Consider the following 27,924-nt stretch of genomic DNA (forward strand, 5'->3'; position numbering starts at 1 on the left):
TGGTGGACAAAATACTATAGTAACATGTGACCAAAGTTCCTCCTCTACCTTGGTGGGTCCTGACTTCTTGGCAGATTTGCTCACCTTCAGTGATCTTCCCACGTCTGCGTCTCAATTCTCCTGTGTCTGATCAGGGAGTTGGAGGTTTGGGGGCGAACCCAGGCCCGCCCTCGACTTCCAAGTGTTCCAGCCCAGGGCCCTGTGGTTGCAGCTGTTCTATTAGTACTCTCCTGTAACAGCGCATGACAGCTACAACTCCCTGGGCTACTTCCCCATGGCCCCTCCAAACACTTCTTTATCCTCCACCACAGGATCTTCCTCCTGATGTCTGATAATGCTTGTCTCCTAAATCCTCCAGCAGTACACTCTCTCACTCTCAGCTCCTTGCTCTTGCTCCCAGCTCCTCACTCACACTCCGGGCTCCTCCCTGCTGATTCGGGGTTGTTGAGCTCTTTTTAAAACCCAGGTGCCCGGATTAGCCTGCCTGATGGCTGCAGGCGTTTCTTAATTAAAGTAGCTATCTCTACTGCCTTCTAGAAAGATCTAATTGCTCCAGGGGTGCCTTGATTAACCTGAGCAACTGCCATTGGTTCCATGCGTCTAGCGATTTGTTTGCCTGGAGCTACATACCTGTTTCTCAGTTACTTTACTGTAAGCCATCTGGCCTTGCCGCCATCACAACAATGTTATGTTTAGGATACATTTTTCGGGGATGATTGATCCACACTGTTTCACTCACCAAGCTATTCTTACAGAGATTGTTATACTGCCTTTATCTCTGTATTATATGAGCACTTTCAAGTAGTGCATTGAGCAAAATGACCAAATTTATGGTCACATGTGTTCATTCTTTTTCCTCATCCTCTCCCCAGGAGGAGAATTCTGTGTGCAGCGTTAATGTTTTGATTTTAGTTTTTTCTTTTTAATGTCCGTGCTACTATGTGTTATACAGGAGAAGGTGAGAGTCAAAGCAGCATGTCTTTCCCTTAGTAGTGGAAATGGGTGAGATTTATGTCGTTTCTTAGTTCCTGCTTTGCTTCCACAGTCATTGGACTGACCCTGAGAAAATTCTGTCTCCTGGAGTTAACTTTGAAAAGTTACCACTTTGTGCTTTTCTGTTGTATGAGCCTTGGCTAATACTCCCTACACCCTTTCCCTGAATTTGAGGGACTTCTCCAGGTGGGAATCAATTATAATTTGAACTTTGGAGACAAGACTAACTATGCTGCAGAATGATTCCCAGATGGGTGAATGTTCTTGATAGGTATATTCAGTATCGATCGGGAACAAGTTAACCAGTGAAACAGACAAGGTCACTGAAAAACACCTGCATGAAAGCTAACTATTGATATGGTATTTATCATGTAAAAGTTAGGTAATACTTACAAAGGTTTCAGAAAGTAGCAGCCATGCTAGTCTGTGTCTGCAAAAAGAAACAGGTACTTGTGGCACCTAGAGACTAACAAATGCAATTATCATAGCTCAGCATTTCTCGTTTGAAGCTTCCAAAGGACAGACTCCATCGAGAAACTGCTGAGTTTGAATTAATATGCCAAACTAGATACCATTCACTTGGGCTTTGAATAGAGACTGCGGAGTGACTGGGTTCGTTACACATATTTATCTATTTCCCCATTAAGTATCCTCACACCTCTGTCGAACTGTCTTAAAATGGGCCATCTGATATCACTACAAAAGGTTTTTTTCCTTCTCTGATAATAACCTCATTTTAATTAATAGCCTCGTGATAGTGGTATGCTACTTCCACCTTGTCATGTTCTTCTATGTATATACATTTCTTACTATAGTTCCATTTATTTGCATCTGATGAATGGGCTATAGCCACGAAAGCTTGATGCTCAAATTAAATGTTGTTAGTCTCTAAGTGCCACAAGTACTTCCTGTTCTTTTGAGATTATACTTGCAAAAGTGTCTTTATAAACTTTAGAAAAATTAACTGATGTTCTGTTATTCCTCACATGTAGTCTCCCTATGGTTGAATACTGAGCATTTATGTGAGTAGTGTGACTTAGAAATAGGTTTCATACCTCAGCCCCATTGAAAGAGCACACAAGGTATTCAACTGATTTCTTTTGTTCTAGCTGCATTGCTGCATCTACAGACAAATGTATTTAGGCTCAAGTCACTAGATTTATCAAAGAAAAAAAGCAAGAAAGTCAAAATAACTCAAATAAAATGTGAGAATAGTCTCATAAGGGCCACTAATCTTGATGAAAGCTATGGTTGAGTCAATGATAATAGCTTGTTTTGGTTAGAATCAGTTTTTATTCAGAAAATCTCATTTCTTTTAGTTAAATAGTTCAAATTTCCCCCTTTTTATTTTTGTAGAATTTACTAAACAGTGCTTGCAGGTCTCTGAGAAACATTGGTATTGAGTTAAAAAACGATAAGGAGTTCCTTGTGGCACCTTAGAGACTAACAAATTTATTTGGGCATAAAAGCAATTCATGAGCGACAACCCCACTTCATCAGATGCATTGAAGTTGAAAATACGGAGCAGGTATAAAATTACATGAAAAGATGTGATTGCCTTATGAAAGTTGAGACAGTCTAACAAGACAATCAATTAACAGCAGATATCAAGGGAGCGAAAAAATAACTTTGAAGTAGTATGAGAGTGCCCATTTCAGACATGTTTGACAGAAAGGTGTGAGTAACAGTAGAGGAAATTAGTATTGCGGGAAAATTAAGTTTAGGTTTTTTAATGATCAACAACTCCATTAGTTTATTCAGTCTAATTGAGGGTGTCCAGTTTGCAAATTACATTCCAATTCTTGCAGTTTCATGTCTGGAGTCTGTTTTTTGAATTTTTGTTGAAGAATGCTACTTTTAGGTCTGTTGTTGATGACCAGGGATACTTGAAAGTGCTCTCCTAGTGGTTTTGAATGTTACGATTCTGATGTCAGATTTGTGTCATTTTTGCTAGAGGACTGTCCAGGTTGGCAATGTACATGGTAGAGGGCATGGCTGGCACATGGCATATATCACACTGGTAGATGTGCATGTGAACGAGCCCCTGCCATAGTTGTGCACTAATGTGGTTAGATCCTATTTGATGTGTTCCTGAATAATACGGTGGACCAGAAGTTCGCTGGGGTTGTGGGTACGCGGTTTTGCCTGGGTTGGTGATTTTGTTGTGTAATTTCTGGTGGAGTAGTTGTCTTCAGGTTGGGAGGCTTTCTATAAAGCAAGACTGGCTTGTCCCCAACTCCTGTGAGAGTGAGGGATCGTCCTTCAGGATAGGTTTGTAGATCTTGATGATGCGCTGTGAGAGGTTTCAGTTGGGGCTAGTGGCGTTGCTGTTACTTTCTTTTGTTCCTTTTCTTTCTTCCCTTGGTATCCTGCTGATTGAATTGTCTGCGTTAGGACTGCCTCACACTGGTAAGGCAACTCACATCTTTTCATGTATTTATACCTGCTCCTGTATTTTCCACCGTCCATGCATCTGATGAAGTGGGTTCTAGCCCATGGAAAGCTCATGCCCAAATAAATGTGTTAGTCTCTAAGGCTGCCACAAGCGACTCCTCATTGTTTTTGCTGATATAGACTAACACGGCTACCCCTCTGAAACCCTGTCACATTTCTATTGAGTGAACTTAATGATCGTGAAATGATGGCGGGAACCAACTTAGTAAGGCCTAACTTGTGCAGGCTGCCCTGCACTGCTCAATCCAGTAGACATTACCATTGTTAGAGCAGAGGACTGCAGCCTAGTCACATTTTCACAGTTGGTTTTTGATCTGAAAAATGGAAATGGGCATTAGACTCTCAAAACTCATTTTCACTTTACAATTTAAGCGAGAGTAAGAAACTGTATGGATCTCACAAGTTCCATATAGTGTTCATTTCAGATAAGCCATAAGACCTTTGTATTTTATTGAATAGACCGAGAATCTTTTGAGGCAAACAAAAAGATTGGGTGATGCAGAAATTTCAGTTATTATATTGGATATTTCTCTTACATGGATGCAGCTCATTTGTGAAATATCTGAAATCGAAGTTTACACTACAGGGTTCTTTTTGTTATTGTGTCGGAGTTGAACATTGAATTAATTCAGTAGCTTTCATATAGATACCAGTGTCGACGTAGATCAGTGTTGTATTTAAGATTTCAACTAGAGCTAAACGGTATCATCAGAGATGAACAAAGCTGTCTACTGATTTTTCTTCTCTACAGTATAGTAGTTTTTAAACTTCTTACAGGTACAGTATTTGCATGCAGTTATTATGCGGCTTTGAAAATGAAAAAAGCCTGTTTTATACTTTGGTTTTACCCAAACTTTATAAATAATATCCAACTCCTGCCTAGCTGAATCAAAGTTAATACCCATTTGTATTTCAGACCCAGTCTGACTATGCTCATGCTCTTACTTTCATGTTTGCCTTCCCTTTTCTGTCGCCCATATGTAATGATTTGTTTCCATGAAGTCATATATTTCATATTCTGTCTTCTTATAATCTACATTATTGATTGAACAGTGGGAAGGCAATAGGGTTTTTCCTTATTGAGGAGAATAATTGGCTTAAGTTGTTTGGAATATAAGAAATCAACTGAGATTTTAGGGTTTTATTTACAAACAGCAGCTTCCTTTAATTTGGTTTTATTTGCAGACCGAAATTTAAAAACCTTCACCAAAACAGAGCACTAAAACGGAAAAAATCTCTCCAGGAGACAGATTGTTTTTTGGTGTCCTTAGTATTTGACGTTGAAAATTGTGTTTATGCTTTTCATTCCAGACTGGAAAGCCTAGCGGAGTTAAAATAGTGAAACTAAGTATGTTAAAAGATAGACCAATAGATTAGAAGAGTTTATACATTTTGTCTCAGTTTGCTATAACATACAAACATCAAAGTAAAAGAAAGGAAATTACAATGTTTGTTGAGAAAATAATCAAAGACTTCAAAGCTGAATATTGTCTGGCCTTTATTTAATGTGTAATCTAGCAGGCAAAACAATTATTTGTATTTCATTAGCTGAAGTTTACAGATTAGAGCTAGTTACTGAGCATAAATATTTTTTAAACACTGCCATAAAAGCTAATTTTTATTCCAGTTCTTCCTCCTGTAATGTTTCCAAAACTTCACCTTGCTTGCTAAAATAGTGTGGACTGAACTTCTATGACCAGGTGTAATGCTCGTTACATTGTAACAGCTCTTCTATTGTGTGAAGCAGCCGCCCCAAAAACATCTACATGCCTCCCACATAAAATGATTATAGTAGAGTACTTAAACAGTGAGATTTTCCTAGATGCCTAAATCTAAAAGCGACGGGGCAGACTGAGAACTTAGTTTCAGAGTGTAGGTGTTAGTGTGAATAAGCAAAAACAGTAAGAAGTCCTTGTGGCACCTTATAGGACTAAACAATTTATTTGGGCATAAGCTTTCATGGGCTAGGAACCCCACTTGCATCAGGCATGGGAGCAGAAAATGCAGGAGCAGGTATAAGATGCATGAAAGATGGACTTGCCTTACAAGAGTGAGGTCAGTCAAATGAGACAATCAATTAACAGCAGGATACCAAGGAGAGAAATAACTTTTTGAAGTGGTAATGAGATGTCCCTGACCCATTATATTCTGGCAACTGACCCATTTAAGCTTGTATCGCAAACACCATGATTCAGCAACATTCTCTCTATTGTGGGTCCTTGTGGCACCTTAAGAGACTAACAAATTTATTTGGGCATAAGCTTTCATGAGCTACAACCCACTTCATCAGATGCATGAAGTTGAAAATACAGGAGCAGGTATAAATACATGAAAAGATGTGAGTTGCCTTATGAAGTGTGAGGACAGTCTAACCAGACAATTCAATTAACAGCAGGATATCAAGGGAGGAAAAATAACTTTTGAAGTAGTGATGAGAGTGGCCCATTTCAGACAGTTGACAAGAAGGTGTGAGTAACAGTAGGAGGAAATTAGTATTGGGGAAATTAAGTTTAGGTTTTTTAATGATCCAACAACTCCCATTATTTATTCAGGTCTAATTTGATGGTGTCCAGTTTGCAAATTAATTCCAATTCTGCAGTTTCATGTTGGAGTCTGTTTTTGAAGTTTTTTGTTGAAGAATTGCTACTTTTAGGTCTGTTGTTGAGTGACCAGGGATACTGAAGTGCTCTCCTAGTGGTTTTTGAATGTTACGATTCTTGATGTCAGATTTGTGTCTTTTTGCGTAGAGACTGTCCAGTTTGGCCAATGTACATGGTAGAGGGGCATTGCTGGCACATGGCATATATCACACTGGTAGATGTGCAGGTGAACGAGCCCCTGATAGTGTGCCTAATGTGGTTAGATCCTATGATGGTGTTCCTTGAATAGATACGTGGACAGAGTTGGCGCTGGGGTTTGTTGTAGGGTTTGGTGCCTGGGTTGGTGATTTTGTTGTGTAATTTCTGGTGAGTAGTTGCTTCAGGTTGGGAGGCTGTCTATAAGCAAGGACTGGCTTGTCCCCCAATCTCTGTGAGAGTGAGGGATCGTCCTTCAGGATAGGTTGTAGATCCTTGATGATGCGCTGGAGAGGTTTCAGTTGGGGGCTAGTGGCGTTCTGTTACTTTCTTTTGTTCCTTTTCTTTCTTCCCTTGGTATCCTGCTGTTAATTGAATTGTCTGGTTAGACTGTCCTCACACTTGGTAAGGCAACTCACATCTTTTCATGTATTTATACCTGCTCCTGTATTTTCCACTCCATGCATCTGATGAAGTGGGTTCTAGCCCATGAAAGCTCATGCCCAAATAAATGTGTTAGTCTCTAAGGTGCCACAAGGACTCCTCATTGTTTTTGCTGATATAGACTAACACGGCTACCCCTCTGAAACCTGTCACATTCTATTGAGTGAACTTAATGATCGTGAAAGTGAGGGAACCAGACTTAGTATGGCCTAACTCTGTGCAGGCTTCCCTGCACTGCTCAATCCAAGTAGGACATTACCATTTGTTGAGCAGAGACTGCCAGCCTAGTCACATTTCACAGTGGTTTTATGATCTGAATAAATGGAAACTGGGCATAGACTCTCAAACTCATTTTCACTTACAATTTAAGGGAGAGTAAGAACTGGTATGGAGTGAATCTCACAAGGTTCCAAGGTTCATTTCAGATAAGCCATAAGACCTTTGTATTTTTATTTGAATAGACCAGAATCTTTTGAGGCAACAAAAGATTGGGTGATGCAGATTTCAGTTATTATATTGGATATTTCTGTTACATTGATGCAGCTGTTCATTGTGTAAATATCTGAAATCGAAGTTTACACTACAGGGTTCTTTTTTTTATTTTTGGGATGTTGAACTTTTTGGTAATTATTCAGTAGCTTTCATTATTTAATACACAGTTCCACGAGAAAAATTCATGTGTATTTAATGAGTTTTTCTCTAGTACTGAACTAATTCACTATCATGCAAATGAACAAAGCTGTCTACTGATTTTTCTTCTCTACAGTATATGTAGTTTTTTAAACTTCTTACATACAGTATTTGTCAATGCAGTTATTATGCGGCTTTGAAAATGAAAAAAGCCTGTTTTATACTTTGGTTTTACCCAAACTTTATAATAATATCCAACTCCTGCTAGCTGAATCAAAGTTAATACATTTGTATTTCAGACCCCAGTGCTGACTATGCTCATGCTCTTACTTGTTCATGTTTGCCTCCTTTTCTGTCTCCCATATGTAATGATTGTTTCCATGAAGTCATATATTTCATATTTCTGTCTTTATAATCTACATATCTGATGAAACAGTGGGAAGGCAATAGGGGTTTTTCCTTATTGAGGAGAATAATTGGCTAATTTGTATTGGAATATAAGAATCAACTGAGATTTAGGGTTTTATTTACAAACAGCAGCTTCCTTTATATTTGGTTTTATTTGCAGCCGAAATTTTAAAACCTTCACCTAAACAGAGCACTAAAACTAAAATAAATCTCTCCAGGAGACAGATTGTTTTTTGGTGTCCTAGTATTTGACTTTTGAAAATTGTGTTTATGCTTTTCATTCCAGACTGAAAGCCTAGCGGAGTTAAAATAGTGAAACTAAGTATGTTAAAATAGACAATGAGATTAGAAGAGTTTATACACTTTATGGTCTCAGTTTGTATAAACATACAAAAACATCAAAGTAAAAGAAAGGAAATTACAATGTTTGTGAGAAAATAATCAAAGACTTCAAAGCTGAATATTGTGGCTTTTTTAATGTTGTAATCTATGCATGCAAAACAATTATTTGTATTCATTAGCTGAAGTTTACAGATAGAGCTAGTTACTGAGCATAAATATTTTTTAAACAACTGCATAAAAGCTAATTTTTATTCCAGTTCTTCCTCCCTGTAATGTTCCAAACTTGCACCTTGTGCTAAAATAGTGTGGACTGAACTTCTATGACCAGAGTGTAATGCTCGTTACATTGTAACAGCTCTTCTATTTTGAAAGCAGCCTCCCCAAAAACATACATGGCCTCCCACATAAAGATATTTATCAGTAGGCAGTACTTAACAGTGAGATTTTCCTAGGATGCCTAAATCTAAAAGCGATGGGGCAGACTGAGAACTTAGTTTCAGAGTGGTAGCCGTGTTAGTGTGTATAAGCAAAAACAGTAAGAAGTCCTTGTGGCACCTTATAGACTAACAAATTTATTTGGGCATAAGCTTTCATGGGCTAGAACCCACTTCATCAGATGCATGGAGCAGAAAATGCAGGAGCAGGTATAAATGCATGAAAGGATGGGACTTGCCTTACCAAGAGTGAGGTCAGTCTAATGAGACAATTCAATTAACATCAGGATACCAAGGGAGAGAAATAACTTTTGAAGTGGTAATGAGAGTGTCCCTGACCCATTTAGTCTGGCACTGACCCATTTAAGCTTGTATCGCAACACCATGATTCAGCACTGCAGCCTATAATTTCTCACACATACCTGTTACTAAAGACTTCTTTAACATAAAAAATAAAGGCACAAAAATATCCAGTGGCAGGAAGTAGAAGCTAAAATAATTCAAATGTGAAATAAGGTACAAATGTTTAATGGTGAGGGTAATTAACCACTGGAGCAGCTTGCTAACAATATGGTAAATGCTCCATCACTCTAAGTCTATAAATCCAGGTTGGAAATCCTTCTAAAAGATACACTGTCATTTACCGGGCTCAATGCAGGAATCACTGTGTGAACGTCTGTGGCCCTGGCGAAGGGCATGCCTCCCCAGTAGCACCTTCTGCTGAGTTAGTACAGAGCTGCACATACTCCCTGTCTCAGTTTCCCTTCTCAGGAAGCCAGTAATTCCACTTCAGGCACTCTTGACATTTGATTCAATAGCACCCTTCTTAGGACTTGTTTATTACAAAACCTCCTTCAAAAGAGGCCATAACAAAAAGTCACAAATAAACAATGTACTTTTGGGTTCCTCTGAAACCTGCCTTCTATGTTCTGTTCCCCTTTCTCAGTCTTTAAGTCTCTCTTTATGGCAGGCACTCCAGCTTTCCTCCTGGAGCTGGGTTCCAATTTATCTCTGGCAGCTAGCCCCACTTAGGCCTCACATTCATAGGACTGGGAGCCTTCTGCTGGGGTCTGGTCCCTGCTAACTCAGAACCCTGCAGGCGTCTTCTTACTCCTTTCAGTGTCTGCAGACATCTACCCTGTGATGAAGGAGGAGCAGCATTTATGGTGGTCCTCTTCTCTCAGCTCATCCGCAATTGGTTGGGAGATAGGGGAGTTTTGCCTCACCTCTCTGTAAGTCTTCTGGTCCCAGGCCCTTAAAGAAACAGTTGCAGTGTTTCCTCCCAAACTCTGCTTGCTCCCAGCATCTCCTAGATTATATCTGTAATTGGAATGTGCAACTCTTTCAAATTATACTGGGCGGACTAAGCAGTAGAGATTACTGCCCTTAAGGGGCAGACTACCCAGGCAGTGGCCTACATTATACATAGGCTTGTCAGGATTTGATTTAAGGTGACGGATGTCAGTAAATGTTGATTTCAGCTGACACTGAAATTGACCAAAAAAAGAAAAAATAAAAGAGTATTGATGTGCAGCCACCCTTGTGCCTGCAGGGACTGAGGGTCACTAGCCCTGTATCAATGCAGGGAGCCCTCTACAGCCCCACTATTTCAGACCCACTCTCACGACAGTGGAGTGGCAGAGGGCGTCCTACGATTTAGGCCTAACTAAGGGTAAAACATTGCCATTTGAAAACAGCTCTTCATTATTTCAAGGGCGGCTTCCAAGGGCTAGATTTGTAACTCTCCAGAAGTATATCACATTTTCTTTTACTAACGTGAGAAAAGTCATTTGTATGGACAATAGGCAGAGAGGGTCATACCAGCACGTGTAACCATTCACACTCACTTATTAATGGCAACTAATTTTAAAAAACCCTTTAATAAAGTAAAATTATAAAATTCAGATCAGACTCTCTAAAAATAAAGAAAATAGGGGTTGGACATAGTGGTCCAGTGGACTCAGAGTCAAAACCCCCATTGACTTCAGTGGGGCCAGGGTTTCATCCCAGGGTTCTATTCCTAGCTCTGCCACTGGTCTGCTGGGTTACTTTGGGCAAGTCACTTCAACTCTCTGGTTCACTTTTCCTCATTTGTAAAATGGAGATAATGACATTATCCTACTTAGTATAATTTGGAACCACAGCACATAAGTTAATAACACTGCTACTAATTTGTTATAAAGCACGTTTCATCCATAGAGCTCAAAGTAATCCACTATCTGCCAACAAATGCAATCAGTAGATTGAATGTAAACAACTCTTCTTGAAATCTGATTTTTGTGAGGATGAAGTGGAAAATACAAATAATGATGGACATTAAAATCTTTATTAATAAAACTGGCCTGATCCAATAAACAGAAGAGAGATACCAAGATGAAAATTTGGTGGAATCAGAAAACATGTAGTAGTTTCTCCAAGAATCCCAAATCTTTGGTCCCAACTTCATAATAAAACTATCTTACTATTTTTTTTATTGAAGTAGTATCTTAATCAAGTGAAGTTTTCAAGATGTTATATCAGAAATTATTACCTGAATACCAAAAACTGTTCACTGATTTGGATGAGAAAATATGTTCTGCTTCCTATTGACTTATTTCTGTAATACTTACAAACAGTGCAGCATCTTGAATGTGTAGCTGTGATACAATTTAATGAAATAATCTTCATTAAAATATACAGTGTATCGCAGAAAACTGAAAGAATTATAATCAGGATGGAGTGTGCTTGGCAGAAGCAGTATAGAAAGAAACCTTAGGAAAAAAATGTACTTCAGGAAGAATTAACAATAAAACTAATGAATATCTAGTGGTCTGTGAATATCTAATATTTATCACTCTTGACTCTACCACATTATTTCCTGAGCTGTTTCTCTATAATTATTAACAAAAACCTCTACTAATAATCTGCTCTTTTATTTAGAAAAATTAGGTGTTTTTGCCCCTGCATGGAAAAGTGAAGTCTTTTTTTTTTTTACATCTGTCTTTCTTGTTAGCATTTATTTAGGAGGTTCAAACAGATCTCTGTAATGACCCTTTCTGTACAATCATTTGATAGAGAGATGATGTATATGCATAATTTTCTGGCGTACAGTCCTTCCAGTGTACATATTTCTCTGCATGTATAAATGAAGGCCCAAATTTTTCACACCCCATCCAAGTCATTGTGCTTCACATCTCTGGAAAGGGATGGGGGAAGAACTCTCCCCACCCTTTCAGTGCCTGGAGTGACAATGCAGTTGCTTATGATTACCATTAGGTTATCAGATATACCTCAAGATTATTATATTTAAACACTACCAAACAAACAAAAAAACAAAAAAACCTTGCTGTTTGGTTCCATGGCTATCATGTAACCAGTAATTCCAAGCTACCTAACATCTTTACTTGATACCAGAGCAAGTGGGAATCAAATAGGGACTGCCATCAGCAAGAGCTAGGAACAGGATTAATAGAAACCTGCAGAGCATATTTTTCAAGAAGTTTGAGCAAGCTTTCCCCTCAGTGTAAGGAATTGTTGGGACACAATGCTAATGGGAAAGCCCAGTGTGCCAATTTGGGCACTTAATATTTGGGTACACAAATGAGAATTTAGGAGCACAAAACACCTATTTTTATACTTAATCTCTCCTAAGCAATTTACATAGAAATCTAGATGATCTACATTCATACCCTAGTATTAATAGTAAATGGATGTGTGTAGCACTGGAAAATTATGACACCATAGCCACCAAAGATCATGCCTTTCTTGTAGGGCATAATTGTCTTGTGGAGTAGGAACATACAGTGTTTTGGAATTGAATAGCAGCAGTTTACCTTGGGTGATTGCATTGTTATCTCTTTATGGTATTACCATGTAAATGATCATAAGTTTAAACTAGACCTGACAGTTAACCGCTCTAGTAAAATTAATGGGAGACATTCACTCACACATCTGTTAGGATCGTTGTCTTGCTTTCTGATTATAGATTTAGGGCCAAATTCTGCTCTCAGTTCTATTGCTGTAACTCCATTGACTTCAGTTTGAGTTACTGCAGAATTATGTGGGTGTAAGCAAAAGCAGAATTTGATTTTTAATGTCTGAAGATGCTTATTTGCACAGTGAAGGTTCCAGCCCATTTGAGAGAGAGTTTTAATTTTAATCCAAGCATAGATATTGAATTCTCTAGAAATACCTATTTTGATATATACAGGCAAGTCTCATCTTACTCTGGGGTTCTGTTCCGCTGTCAGTGTGTAAAGCGAAAATCGCATATAGTCAAAATTACATTGAGTGTAATGGCAGGCAGAATCGCCTGCACTACAGGTATAGTATTTAAATTATTATTTTTCTCTTATTTTTTGCTGACTGCGCAAAGCTGAATTTGCGCATGTTAAATGTGCGTAAGATGAGACTTGCCTGTACTTTGTATTGCTCTTAGATTTCTGTTCTCCCAGCTTTGTGGAGCTGTGAATATAAATAGATACGGGAAGAATCTTCCTAAAAATGGATGGTGTATTCCTTTTGTTCCTGCCTGGTACTAGAAATTTTGCTGGTATATTGTTTATCTTTGAGCACAAAACTTCTCACCCAGAGAGTAGAAGTTAGTTGTTCAGTCACTAATCTTCTTTTTGCTTTTCTAGACCTCTGCAGATGAGGGTTCTGGGTCTGCCATCAAGTCTTCTGCAAACAGATCTGACTCAAAATTTCCCGCTATAGAAAAAATATCAAGCAAGCAAAAGCTAAAACCTCCCATGAGCTCCAGCAAAGTAACTCCAGGTGAGCTAAAGGGTGCGTAAAATGGAACTAGTTACCACGGTATTAGGAATTATCAAGTACGTAGAAGATGCCTGGTGGATTCAGAGTCATTATGGTACTGCCGTGCACGCTCACGGGCCTGATTCTCATTTCCCATTAACAGAATAGCAGCTGGGTTAGTCTGTATCCGCAAAAAGAACAGGGGTACTAGTACTCCTGTTCTATTTACAGTTAAGTCACTTTACACAGTCTGGCAGGGTACAGTGACCTTAAAATGAGGACTGATGAAATTTACACATGCTTTACGACCACTTTACAACACCAGGGTAGTGTAAAGCGACTTAACTGCCAGTGAGAATCAGGCCGATATGGCAAACAAACAGTTTCACTGAATTAACTGAAACCCACTAAACCATTTTTAACTCATTTCGTTCCCTTTTAGAACAACGGAGATTCATTTTGCAATAGCAATAAAAGGCACGGCAGGGCATGTCTGTATGTTCTGCAGTCTCGCTTATTTGGCCTTTGATCTCGTGTTCACACTGGGGAAGTCTTACAATCACCTGGCTTCTTCGGGGCCCTGGGAGAGTTTTGATTGACTTCAATAGGACTCTAGTGGGAGCAGCATCCATCTAATATTTGGAACCCATGGCTGATAGTGTTAAAATAGCAACTGAAAATGTGGGATTGGTGTTTAAAACATAAACAAATGATCAGAATTAAGGGCAACTTTCCTATCATAAATTAAGTTAATTTAAAAAAAAAAGGCTTCATAATTCTAAATAGCTGCTGTTAATACCAAAAAGTGCATGAATAAGTTCTCAGAAAATGGTATACGTTTAGCCAGGATTAGCTAATCAGCCTGTTGCTTTGAAGAAGTCAGTTAGTATGCATGCCATCCAATTATCTTTTAAAATGGTATATTCCACTTGTGAAAAATGCTTTAAATATTTATGCTATAAAAGTTATCCACTAAATATAATAGAAGGTAGCTTTCCTTTGATACAGGGAGATTGTGAAAACATGGCTACATCTCCAGAGACAAACAAAACAAAACAGGCCCCCAAAGACTCAGAGACAACAGTTGTGTGGGAATGATTTCTTACTGTCCATGTATGTCCATCTCATTATGTAAAGCTCCTGCAAAGACAGAAGGCTATTTCAGTATGTTCATGAAAGGATTAATTACATCAGGACTATCCATGTGGCCAAAGTTAAAGACCCCTCAGTGTTTACATTATAAATCACTACCAAATATTTGAGATAAATATGCAGATACTTTGGGCTGAAATGGTACATAAATTAGTTTATTTATTTATTGATTTATTACTAAATTTGAGATGGAAGAGGGGAAGAATCAAGCTGATCGTTTTAAATCTAGTTTAAAATTAAAATTTCTCTCTTATTGCATTTTGGCATCCCACTAATTAAAAACAATTTCATTTATCAAAATGAATTTTTTGCAGGTAATGAGGGCCTAGATATGCTTTCATTTACCCTGCTATGAATCTGTATTACTTCTGCTGCCATCAGAGTAATTTCAGATTTATAATGGAATTTAGAGCAGAATTTGGGACTTGGGCATTTTGCGGGAAAAGTGTAATCAAAACAAATGAAGGTCCTAATCTTGCAACTGACTCTGCATGGGTTGAAACCTATGTCCATGCAGAGCTTTGCTGAAAGCAACAGGGGAGTACAGGGTTCTGCCATGTAGAATGAGTTGCAGGATTAGACATATCTTTTCATTTCAAAATGTGGATTCCTGAGCATATAAGAAGGGAAAATTGAATGTTTACCATATTATATCCTGAATCTTTTTTAATGTATTTATCCTCCCAGCACTCCTGTAAGATATTAATTATTCCTATTTTACTGATGGGAGACTGAGGCACAGAGAGACAGAGTGGTTTGCCTGTGGTCACAAAGTAAATTTGTGGTAGAGCAGAAAATTGTACCCAGCTCTCCTGAGTCCCAGGCTAGCGCCCTAATTACTGGATCATCCTTCTCCCAAGCTAGTAACTAGTACAGTTCCATGTCCTTTGTGAACATGAGCAATGTGCTGTGTCTGGGAGCAATTATAGAGCACCAGCTCTTTATTTTCTTTGTTTCTGTAACTAGAACTTTGGAAATAGCACTTTCACTACCCAGGAGCTAGCAATTTTCAGTGACATAGTAAATGCTTTGGTTTGAAGTGGAGAACTGATCTGGTCGTCAGATACTCGATGAACACCCTATGTTCTCAGTCAGAACTAGTCAGACTAAAGCGGTCTCTGACCCAAAGAGGTCTCTGTGGGCCAGGTTCTTAATTACACTAATGTCTCATTGCTACATTTGGCAACGTAAAGGGACATTGAAATAGATGGCACTATACTTTACTTCCACTTTAAGGCCCATTTACACTGACCAAGTAGCATAAAGGAGCCTTAATGTATATGAGAATCCAGTCCTGCGTGTAGATTTGGATGCTTTCTCGAGATGGTTCACTGAAGTTAAAGATGAGATACTCATTTATATCAGGGCCTTATTCTAATAAGTATATATATCAGACCAAAAAGGTGTAAGAAAAACTAAGTACCTGGGAAAATGGTGCAAGGACAGGGTAGGCCCATTACTCAGTGTGTGTGCGTGCATGCCCGTGCACAATAACAGAAAATGGGGAAATGGCAGAGGTGCTTAATGACTTTGTTTTGGTTTTCACCAAGAAGGTTGGTGGTGATTGGCATTCACTATGTTAGACATGCAGTGCCCCAGCCCAGAGCCCCCTCTCACACCCTGAACCCCTCATTTCCACCCCCACCCTGCAGCCCTCACCCCCACACCTCAATCCTTTGCCCCAGTCCTGAGTCCCTTCTACACCTCAAACCCCTCATCCATAGCTCCGTTGGGTCACGGTGATCAACAGTTTTCTTCAACTGGGTTGCCAGAAAAAGAAGTTTGAAAACTACTGATCTAGAAGATAATAGAGTGATAAGTAACAGTCAGCATGGATTTGTCAGGAACAAATCATGTCAAACCAACTGGACAGCTTTCTTTGACAGGGTAACAAACCTTGTGAATGTGGGGGAAGCAGTAGACATGGTGTATCTTGACTTTAGTAAAGCTTTTGATATTATCTCATGTGACCTTCTCATAAACAAACTAGGGAAATGCAGCCTAGATGGAGCTACTAGTGGTTCACAGTCATGCTGGAAGGGCGTAACAAGTGGGGTACATGCAGGGATCAGTTCTGGGTCTGGTTCTGTTCAATATCTTCATCAGTGATTTAGAAAATGGTAGAGAGATACACTTATAAAGTTTGCGGCCAATACCAGGCTTGGAGGGGCTGCAAGTGCTTTGGGGGCTAGGATTAACATTCAAAATGATCTGGACAAACTGGAGAAATGGTCTGAAGTAAACAGGATGAAATTTAATAAGTACAAATGCAAAGTACTCCATTTAGGAAGGAACAATCAATTACACACATACTAAATGGGAAATGACTGCCTAGGAAGGAGTACTGCAGAAAGGGATCTGGGGGTCATAGTGGATCATAAACTAAATATAAGTCAACAGTGTAACCTCTACGCCAAGCATCCGACAAAGTGGGTATTCACCCACGAACGCTCATGCTCCAATACATCTGTTAGACTATAAGGTGCCACAGGATTCTTGGCTACCGCTACACCTGTGTACCTCTGCCTGTGTAATGAGTCAAGTAGGGCTATGCACCAAAGATCCTCACATTCACATGGCACTAATATTAGAGTTTATTGTACGCTGTCTATCACTTGACAGTTTCTCATGGACAGCTCTGTTTCCAGGACTGGTTGTGGCTATAGGTCATGTTTTAAATCATTTTTAAATGCTTGCCTTCGCTGCATTGTTAGGTCAAACTATAACTTGAGTTTTACTCCTAACTCAGCTCCTGTTCACACACTTTGGGTATGTCTACATAGCAGCTGGGAGATGCGATTTCCAGAGCTGGTAGTCATACATGTTCTAGCTGTGCTCAAACTAACATTTTATGTAGAGGTATGTGCTTAGGTCTCTAGCCTGAACCACCACAGGTGCTGCTGCGGCCGCACTGCTGTTTCACTGTATCTTCACTCTCACTTGGCCTTGGGTAGCTCACCTATTGTTACTAGAGTTTACTAACTCAAGCTAACAGCTGCAGTGAAGATGAGTGTGTTTATAATGGGCTCGTTTTACAGTGAATTTTTGTTACAGATGTGTAGTCTACCCCATCCTATATGGCTACTATGAGCACCTGGAACCTCCTTTCCCTTTTCCTCTGTGCTACTAACAGCATGGTGCTCAGGAGGATACTGTGACAGCAGTATGCAGTGATTTCAAGCTGCCTGTTTGCTTTTTTGCACTCAGTGAAATTCATCAGATTTCGTAATTCCTTATCTGCTGTGTTTCATAACACAGTAACTAGAGAAACCAGAATACAAGAGGCTCTTTACGTATTATTTTAACATACACTTTTGTGTGTGAATGTGAACATACAGAGAATTCTATTGCAGAGTGCCCAGGAGGGTTGTCACAAGCAGCAGGCCTTCCCCAAAGTACACAATGAAAATTAATTCAGCGTCGCATTAGAACTGGGGCAACTTAAGAAGCTCAATAAAATGTTTGCATTACTCTGTCACTTACTTATTAGACATTAAAGTTCCTAACACTGAAAATCCCACCTCTTGTGTTCCAAAATAAAAAGATATATGTGGTACATAATTAAGCCTTAATTAAGAGTTCCTCCGCATATACAAAACCATAAACATCTCCAACATACTCAGGAAGGTGGACAGTCTGAGCCCTTTAATTTTAGGTATACATCAGGAACTGCCTATTACACTGAGGCAATATCAGTCATTTCTGTTTTTCCAACTGAAGAGAAATAGATGATATCTGTTAATTATCTTTTGGATCTAACCTTTGCACTTTCTGGCACTGCAGCTACTGGGAAAAGTAGCATTTAGTAAAAGGGGCAGAGGGTTCCTATATATTTGTTTATTGTCTGAACCAAAAGTCTTCCTTCCCCTAGAACTGTCCTTTTATATTAGTGGCTCAATATCACCTCTTGATGACAGCCCAAAGTGAATCAGCTCTGCCTTCTTGGTGCCTATCTCAGCCAACCAGCATCCTGACACTCGCTGAAAATTTGATAGAACATTTAATTCCTCTTCTTTCCAAGGCCAAGTGAAAAGCAGAGTCCTATCCTACTCACAGCTGGAAACAAGTTGCTTAGTGAACTACCAATGCGAGGATTCCTAGGAGTGCCTTATGAACTGAAAATACAGATTTTTTTTTGTTTACTTTGGAGACATGTCCTCCCCTCCTGCATAGAAATACACAGAAGGGGAGCACTTGCCTGAAGAGAGCTACAGCTCCTGCATCCATGAAGATGCAACCTGTCATTCCCTTACCTATATAAGATTTGTATAAAGAGCAGGAATATAGTCTGCCAAATACTTAGAGGCCAAAGATCCATAGGATAGGGCCTGATCCTTCAGACTCTGGATATGTATCCTGCTCCCCATCTCTTGATGCGGCTCAACTCCTCTGGCAGCTGCATTTTTGACTCTCTGAAAAGGGTCATGGAGCATGTGGGAGGAGGTAATGTTAGTCTTGGCATTAATTAATGTATTGTTCATATCCACTGGTTTGTACAGGGAAAATGCTGAATGGAACAGCTTTTCCTTACCCCTCTCCTCTGCCTGGCCACATTACCTTTTTGGCACAGCGCTGAAGTCATTATCTGGACTGGGATTGTGAATGCTCTCTAAAGTTTGGATGTGTTCAAATGAAGAATTTTTTTTTGTTTCAGGTCCATCTCCATACATGACACTTTAGACCAGAGATGCTTATCTTTGGCCTTTATCTTTCAGATGAGGGTAAATTCAACTTTACGAAATTTATAAATAATTAAAAATAGCGACAGCTCAATCTGTTTAGGATCTAGCTAATTTTAAACTGGAGGCCTCTTTATCAGAGATAAAGAATAATAATTCAAATTTCCTAACACTTTCCTGGCAAATCCTGTTAACATTCTCCATGGGCAGGAGGCTCATTTAGGGCCAGATTTTCAGAGAGGTCAGTACGCACAATCAGCTGGATTTTCAGAAGAGTTGAGCTCATGTCTCCATCTGTAAGTGGGTAGATTTTTGAAAGAGTTCAGCACATTAGGTGTGCATTGGGCAATAAGCTCTTTTGAGAATATGGTCCTTGTTTAGGTGCATAAATGGCAGCTGAGCTTGGACAATCTGGATCCCATTGTGCATGTTGAGCTGTTGAAGAACTGACAGATCTTGAAAATCTGAACCTTAATTTCTATGCTAGGTGAATCCTTAGTTTGTCTTTGGAAACTAATAGTTACCTCTATGGATATGGAGGTTGACCACCAAACTAGATAGTTCGTCAGTATGTAATGAAGTGAGACCAGCCACCAAGCCTCCTAATAGAACTTCAGCTATGATTTGTTACTGAAGAAGACAAGTCTTTGCTTCAACTTTCAGAGGTTTATGGAAATTCCCATTGCTTTGAACATATTCATTTAATTAGAGCTGTTCATAAAAGTTATTTTCCTTGAAAAAAGTTTTAAATTTCAAAATAGAGTTGTTTGAAAAAATTCAAATGTTTCTTTATGGCTCTTAATGAAGAGAGATTGGTATTTCGATATTGCGAAGCTAAATGTGAGTTTGGATAACCCCCCAAATCTCTGTTCACTGAATATGACTCTGTATATCTTTTTTAACAAAAAAAAAGCTAACATTATATACATTTTGCAGGAATAAAGTGTCTGGCATTTTTTCTTTGAAATACAAATTTTTCTTTCTATTTTGAGTATAAATGACAAAGATTTGCCAAAAGAGAAATCAGTGCTGATGTAGTCTCTTGTTCTGCAGAGGAAAACCTTGGAGGGATGTATCTTCTAGGTATTTTAAGAACAAATATTTTAATGGAAGCTCTTTCCCTGAAAATATAATAAAATTACTGAAAGGTTTTATACTTAACAGCTGCCCAGAAGCAGTCATTATTAAGGAGAAAGAGAATGAACCAGGGAGGATTGTTGGGAAGCCCAGACACACAGAATATGAGAAAATTGGAAGACAAAGACAGACGGGCCTCGTTGCTGCAGGCAAAGGCACAAGTTACCAGCGCATCTGGTGAGAAAAATCTCCTTTACAACTCATTTGGTCTGTAGAACTGTTTATTTCTAGGCTGCTGAACTCTTTCAGATCTGTTTCTTATTTAGACCACGGTGTCCCCACTCCAGTATCATAGAGAGGCCTTCAACTGTCATTTACTTTCACTTTAAGGTCCATTTACACTACCAATATAGGCTTAGTGTAAATGAGAACAAAGCCTTAATTAACTGATATTCTCATATTGTCATCTTTCTCCTTATATAAAATGAGAGAGAGGGAGTGTCTGTGTCTATGAGTGTAGAGGAGTCAGAAGCAATTCACTAAATAAATAAGTAGTCTTAATAAATGTATAGCTTTAGAAAATGTATCCATCCTCTAAATTCTGTGCAGCTTATTTATCTACATTAAATGGCTGATCCAATTGATTGAAGAAGCCATTAAAAATTCTTAAAATAACAAATATACTGAATAAAATAAGCATCACATGTTGCTGCATTTTATTCTTCAGTCTTTGATAACTTTTATATAAGATAAATATCTCTGAAATTCTAATCTAACACATGGCTATACACAACTTCATGCCTTGGAACTGGCCAAATAGGTTGCCATTGTCTGGATATTCTGTTGCAGTAAAGCAGCAGACAGGGTCACACAATCGTAGGGTTAAAAAGGGACCTGCACTAAGGCAGGAGCAAGTGTACCTAGACTATTCCCACTTGCTGGTGGATTCTCTGCAGCTTGAGGTCTTCAAACCACAATTTGAAGACTTCAGTAACTCGGACATAGGTTAGGGGTTTGTTATAGAAGTGGATGGGTAGGGTTCTGTGGCCTGCTTTGTGCAGGAGGTCAGACTAGTTGATCATATTGGTCCCTTCTGACCTATGAGTCTATGAGGTGTTTGGTCAACATGTTATATAAGACCTCCAGTGATGGGAATTCCACAACCTCCCTTGGATGCCTGTTCCAGAGTTTAACTACCCTTTTCCTAATATCTAATCTAATCCCTTGGTATATCTTAAACCCATTACCTCTTATCCTGCCTTCAGTGGACATGAATAATTGATCACTGTCCTCTTTATGATAGCCTTTTACATATTTGAGGACTGTTGTCAGGTGCTCCCTCAGTCTTCTTTTCTCAAGACTAAATATGTCCAATTTTTATAACCTTTTCTTGTATGTCAGGTTTTCTAAATTTGTCATTTTTGTTGCTTTCCTCTGAACTCTATCCAGTTTGCGCACATCATGAGCGATACAATTACCCCCTGTATCTTACATACAACTCTCCTGTTAATACACTCTAGAATAATATTCACCTTTTTTGCACATGCACCACATTGTTGATACATATTACCTATAACCTCCAATACTCCAATTTGTCAAAGTTTTGAATTTTAATCTTGTCCTCCAAAGTGCTGGCAACCCCTCCCAACTTGAGATCATCTGCAAATTTTATAAGCATACCCTCCCTTATCCAAGTCATTAATGAAAAAAATTACTAGTATCAGACCTGTGGGACCTCACTCGACACATCCCCCAAGATTGACAGCAAAACATTGATAACTAGTCTGAGTACTGTCCTTCAGCCAGTTGTGTACCCCACCTTATAGTATTTCCATTTAGACCACATTTGTCTTCATTGCTTATGACAATGTCCTGTGGGATTGTGTCAAAAGCCTTACTAAAAATCACGTTATATCCTGTCTACAGCTTCCTTGTGGCCCCTCTCCCCTCATGCACTAGGCCAATAACTCTGTCAAAGGAGGAAATTAGGTTAGTTTGGCATCATTAGTTATTAACAAATCTATGCTGGCTATTACGTGTAATCCTATTATCCTCAGGGTGCTCACAACCTGATTATTTAATAATTTGTTCCAGTATCTTTCCAGGTATCAAAGTTAGACTGAGTGGTCTATAATTTCCCAGGTCCTCTTTGTTCCCCTTTTTAAAGATAGGTACTATGTTTGGCCTTCTCCAGCCTTTCGGGAACTCACTCGACCTCCAGGAGTTCTCAAAGATAATTGCTGATGGTTCTGAGATTGCTCCAGCTAGTTTCTTAAGTCCCTAGGGTGAGTTTCATCAGGCCCTGCCAACTTGAGTACATCTAAATATTCTTTAACCTGTTTTTTCCCTGTTTTGGCTTGTATACAGCCCCCTTGTTGTTAACATTAATTCTGTTAAGTATTTGGTCACCATTAACCTTTTTAATTGATTGAAGCAAAATAGGCCTTATGCGCCTCAGCCTTTTTGTTGTCATCAGTTATTAGCTCTCTTTGTCCACTGAGTAGAGGACCTACACTTTCCTTCGCCTTTCTCTTGCTCTTCATATTTAAAGAGCCTCTTCTTATTGCCTTTTATGTCCCCTGCTAGGTGTAACTCATTTTGTGCCTTAACCTTTTCTGAGTTTGTTCCTACATGCATGTACTATTCTTGGCAGTTATTCCATGTACTCACTTTTTGCAGGATTCCTTTTTGATTTTCAGGTCATCAAAGAGCTACTGCTGGAGCAATATTGGGCTCTTCCTAGTCTTTCTATCTTTCCTTCTCATCAGGATAGTTTGCTGTTGTGCCTTCAGTCTTGTCTCTAAGAAACTGCCATCAATCCTGAACTTTTTTCTCTTAGATCAGTGGTTCCCAAACTTTAACAACGCGCAAACCCCTCTTGTGAAAATATCAAATCTCGTGAACCCCCTCCAAAAAATGAATATTCCAAGGATTTTCTCCCTTACCTGAGCATAAATTGTAGCAGCAGTGATCTTGGAAATAATTTGGTTTTTTTATGATATGCCTATTACACACTATTTATTATTACATTATTAATTTTATTGCATTATGAAAACAGCAACACTCTTCCAAAATTTCACTTTTGTAGCTCATATCACTTCAATTAAGCCTCCTACTTGTTTCATTAAGGGGTACCAGATGTGAAACAGCATGAAAATATTTAAGACGCCAACTCAAATAAAGAATTCCTTCCACAAGCATTCGTGTCTTGAGCAGTCCAGGCAAACAACGCACACAACTACAACAAAGCTTAAACTTGTTCTTCATAATAATTTTAAAAATAACACTAGCAGCCTATTTAATTTTAGAAACACCAAAAAATATCCACCTCCCTTTCCATTTCTCATAAGGAATCTTGAAGTTTAAATCTCCTGAATGTGATGGATGGAGGGTGATGAAGCACTGGAATGGGTTACCTAGGGAGATGGTGGAATCTCCATCCTTAGAGGTCTTTAAGGCCCGGCTTGACAAAGCCCTGGCTGGGATGATTTAGTTGGTGGTAGTCCTGCTTTGAGTAGGGGATTGGACTAGATGACCTCCTCAGGTCCCTTCCAACCATAATATTTTATGATTCTGTGATGCACTTGCTTTGATCTGCATAGCTCTTGGAAGTCCGGAACCACTGGAGAAGGATATCCTGTGGCACCTTATAGACTAACAGACATTTTGGAGCATGAGCTTTCGTGGGTGAATAACCACTTCGTCAGATGTTCCAAAACTCTGCTGCTTTTACAGATCCAGACTAACACAGCTACCCCTATGATACTGGAGAAGGATAAAGTCTCAGGTCTGGTTCAGCATTGAGTCTGCTTCTGTATTTGGTTTTCAGCTGTGCATACAAGGAAAATACTTTCTCGCATAAGTATGTTGTTGAAAACATTAGCAAAACTATAGCCGCTTTTTCTGCCAGCAAGGGGTACTCATTTCTTAAACTCAGCCAAAAGTTGATCAGTGACAGACCTCTGAAACTCCTTTTCAGTTCATAATCACAGGAGATATCAATCAATTTCTCTTTTTCCTCAGTGCTCAATATCTGCGTTGAGAAAGTAGCATCATCAAAGGGGTTGTGAATCCAGTCATTATTGCCTGGCATAGCTAGAAAGTATTGCCTGAATGTTGTGCAAAGTCCTTTTGGGTGTGCGATTATATTGGTTTTAGTGTACTGATTCAACCAAAGTTTGTGTTCTGCCAGGAAGTCATGGTCACGGGGCTTGGGCTGCTGGCCCCCATGCCCAGGGTCCCTAGGGACAGCTCTGTCTGCCATTATAGATTTTTTTCTGAGAACTCCCTGATATATTTCATGAACTCCCAAGGGTTCACAAACTCCACTTCGGGAACCACTTCTTTAGATTTTCTTTCCATGGGTCCTTACCGACCAATTCTTTGAGTTTGTTAATGTCTGCTTGTTTGAGGTCTGTTATCCTTATCTGCTGCTTAATTCCTTCCTTTTCTTAGAATTATGAAATCTATCATTTCATGATCCCTTTCAACCAAAATTGCCTTCAACCTTCAGATTCGCAATGAGATCCTTTCTCTTGGTCAGAATCAAGTTTAAAATGGCTGTCCCCCTGGTTACTTCTGCTGCCTTTTGAAACAAGAAGTTGTCACCAATACATTGAAAGAACTTAACGGACATTTTATATTTTGCCATATTACTTTTCCAACAGATGGCTGGGTAGTTAAAGTTCCTCACTGCTACCCCATCTTATGTTGGTATATTTCCATTATTTGTTCTTGAAATGCCTCATCCACCCTCTGATTTAGTGGTCTATAACAGTTCCTTACTATGACATTGTCCCTGCCCACCCCCCTTTTTTTTATTTTCCCCTAAAGTATTTGTATTCTTGATATATAATGCACCACCGCTTCTCTTTGTCCCTGCCTGTCCTTCCTGAACAAGCTATGCCCCTCAGTTACCAACATTACAGTAATGAGATTTATCCCACCAAGTCTCTGTGATGCCAATTAAGTCATAATTTAGTTTATGTAGTATTACTTCCAGTTCCTCCTGTTCATTCCCCATACTACTTGCTTTTGTCTATAAATATGTAAGATGTTGAACAGATTCTTCCACTGTTATCCCTCTTGCTGTGTCTATGACTATTGTAATTTTCTATTCCTTGCTACCCCCAACATTTAACTCTCTGTTAAAGTCCCCATTTTTAAACCTACTTAAGGGCTTTTGTCAGCTATCCCCTTTGAACCCAATTTAAGGCTCTGCTCACTACTAGAGGTCTATTTGAGCCTACTTTTTAAACCCAACCCAGTCTGAAACCCAACTGACCCAAGCCTGAGAAAACTGAGTCATTTTCCAGCCCGTCCCGTCCTCTCTCTCCTGAGTCAGCACCAACGTTTCCTCCTGCCTATGGAATCGGCTTGGCTCAGCAGCAGCTACATGCCCTAATGATAGCCACTACCCCCTGGTGTGATGTGTGTGCTGCAGCACGAGAGGCACCGTGACGTCTCAGTATAGGCATTCTACAGCACACACAATGGGGCAAGGTGGCAGCAGCTGGCAAGAGCGGGGCACAAAGCCACTACTGCACCAACCCCATGGGCAAGAGGAGGTGGTGGTTCAGGCCAGGTTGCAGTGCTCTACTCGATATGTTGGTGAGTTGTATGTGAAGATGCTGTTCTCCTTCTTAGTCAGGGGGGCCCCCAATACTTCCCAGCAGTCCTCTTTCCTGGAACATCCCATAGCTGAGGAAGACCAAAGCCCTCCTGTCAACATCATCTGTGGAGTCACGCACTCATCTTGCTGTCCTTATGGGAAACGACCCACTCGAGCAGCGTTTATTCTGTACTGTATATTACACATTTTAACACTTTAAATAGTTACTATATGTAATAAAGAATATCTGTTCCGTAAAAAGTCAGAGAATTGACTGTTAACATTCAAACATATAAATATCCTAGGTTTATTATCTGGTGATCTGTAGAAAAGTCATATTCCAAAGAGACTTAAAAAAAATGTAAAATATATAGTAGAATGTATCTTTAGTGCTTATCAAAGTGCTTAAAATTTTTAAGGTGATTAATCCTCAACTCCCTAGCCATAGGAAATTGGGTAAACACAAGGCAGATATGTTAATGGTCACATTGTCAGACGTGCACTAATTTTATATGCCTTAGTTGTTTTGGTTTTTTTATAGTTGATGTCAATGGTAGCTACTCATGCTTATCAACTCTGAAAATCAGTCCATAGATGTCTGTAGCTGAGCGCTCAAAAATGGAGACATCCAAAATAAGGTTTTTTTTTGAAAATGTTGACTTAAGTGACTTGACCAAAGCCCCAGAAGAAGTCACTCTCACAGCTTCTCTCTCATTAGAATTCAGGAGCTATTAGCGCAGTCCTGTTTGTAGACCTAGCCTCTCTCCCCCCCTTGCTCCTTCTTCTCTCACTGTTAGGTCAGTTTAATTAAACAATTTCATTAACACCACACCTTTATAATAGGATATCTGAATTTTGCCCATCATGGGCTTTGTATCACCTCTTCTTACCATGTTATTCTTCTTAATTTTAGAATAACATGATAAGAAGAGGCAGATACAGCCTAGTGATTTGTGAAAAGTCTAAGGTGAACACAATCTGTTTTTCCTCCTCTAAAAGCAATAACTCTTCCTGAGTCGATACTGTGTACTGCGATAAAAAATAAAAAGTGTGTGGTCATGGATGAAATGGAAAATTCTTTCCAAACCAAGAAATATAGGACTAAACCCTGCCTTGGATGCATCTGTGTTCTCCTGTTAAAGTCAATGGGAATTGTAGGAGCACTTCCCAGAAAGAAGTTGCTTGTAATTTAGAGAGAGAAAGCGGTGGTAAGTCTATGCACTTTTATTAGACAATGCCCTTAATAGCTGTTCTTTGCTTATTCCCTAACACACTCATGTAATGTCAGAAGATGTTACAATAGAGACAGAATCTACACCGCTACCTCGATATAACGCCACCCGATATAACAAGAATTTGGATATAACATGGTAAAGCAGTGCTCCGGGAAGGCGGGGCTGTGCACTCCGGTGGATCAGAGCAGGTTCAATATAACACGGTTTCACCTATAACGCGGTAAGATTTTTTGGTTCCCAAGGACAGCATTATATCGAGGTAGAGGTGTAGTTCCATTTTCTTACTCATTTTTATTCATACTTGGAAAGTTTTGACAAAGGATGCTTTCCCATTATGACTGATGGTCTGCCCTCCTCTAGCTAAACTAAAATGGCTATTTTGGATACTGCAATGGAGGACAGGGTACAACAGAAATCTTTTTCAAATCTTGGTCCTTGATTCTCCTTCATGCTAGGTTAATGGTGACTAAAAGTGATTTATTGCTGCTCAGTGGTCTTTGTGAAATCAGTATGTCTCAGTCCTGTTTCTAGGCATCCATGTTAGAAACAATTGCTGTGACCACAAGTGGCATTTTATGTTGCACTTAGAAACCAAGAATTAGACGGTTTCTTGGAGAAAGAACTATTCTTCACTCCCTACAGGAGGGTGATGCTCTGTGATACAGTGACTAACGGGCACGGAGGATTTCAGGGATGTCATTCTGACCCCTTTCGCCAACAGTACGAATCACATGGGAAGGAGCATTATTTGGTGGTTAGAATGGGTGACTGGGAATCTGGAGAGCAAGAGTCAGTTTGCATATCTACTGCTGATAAGCTGTGTGACTTTGGGCATATCATTTCACCTCTGTGTATCACTTTTTCCATTTATAAAACATGGATAATACCTACTCAATATGTGAAGAGCTTTGAAAGCCTTAGAGGAGCTATGATGTT

The 27,924-nt window shown here is 39.3% G+C and overlaps 1 protein-coding gene across 1 annotated transcript in view; it reads left to right on the plus strand.

Moving 5' to 3' along the window:
- The window catches only part of MARCHF10 (membrane associated ring-CH-type finger 10), a 69,833-nt gene that overhangs the window by 18,240 nt on the left and 23,669 nt on the right, over positions 1 to 27,924 (plus strand). The window contains exons 4-5 of the mRNA XM_032805482.2: positions 13,120 to 13,255; positions 20,230 to 20,379. Of these exons, the coding sequence (XP_032661373.1) occupies positions 13,120 to 13,255; positions 20,230 to 20,379 (286 nt within the window). The remainder of the gene's footprint in view (positions 1 to 13,119; positions 13,256 to 20,229; positions 20,380 to 27,924) is intronic.

Source organism: Chelonoidis abingdonii, chromosome 21 (assembly GCF_003597395.2).
Source record: "Chelonoidis abingdonii isolate Lonesome George chromosome 21, CheloAbing_2.0, whole genome shotgun sequence".
Taxonomy (NCBI): Eukaryota; Metazoa; Chordata; order Testudines; family Testudinidae; genus Chelonoidis; species Chelonoidis abingdonii.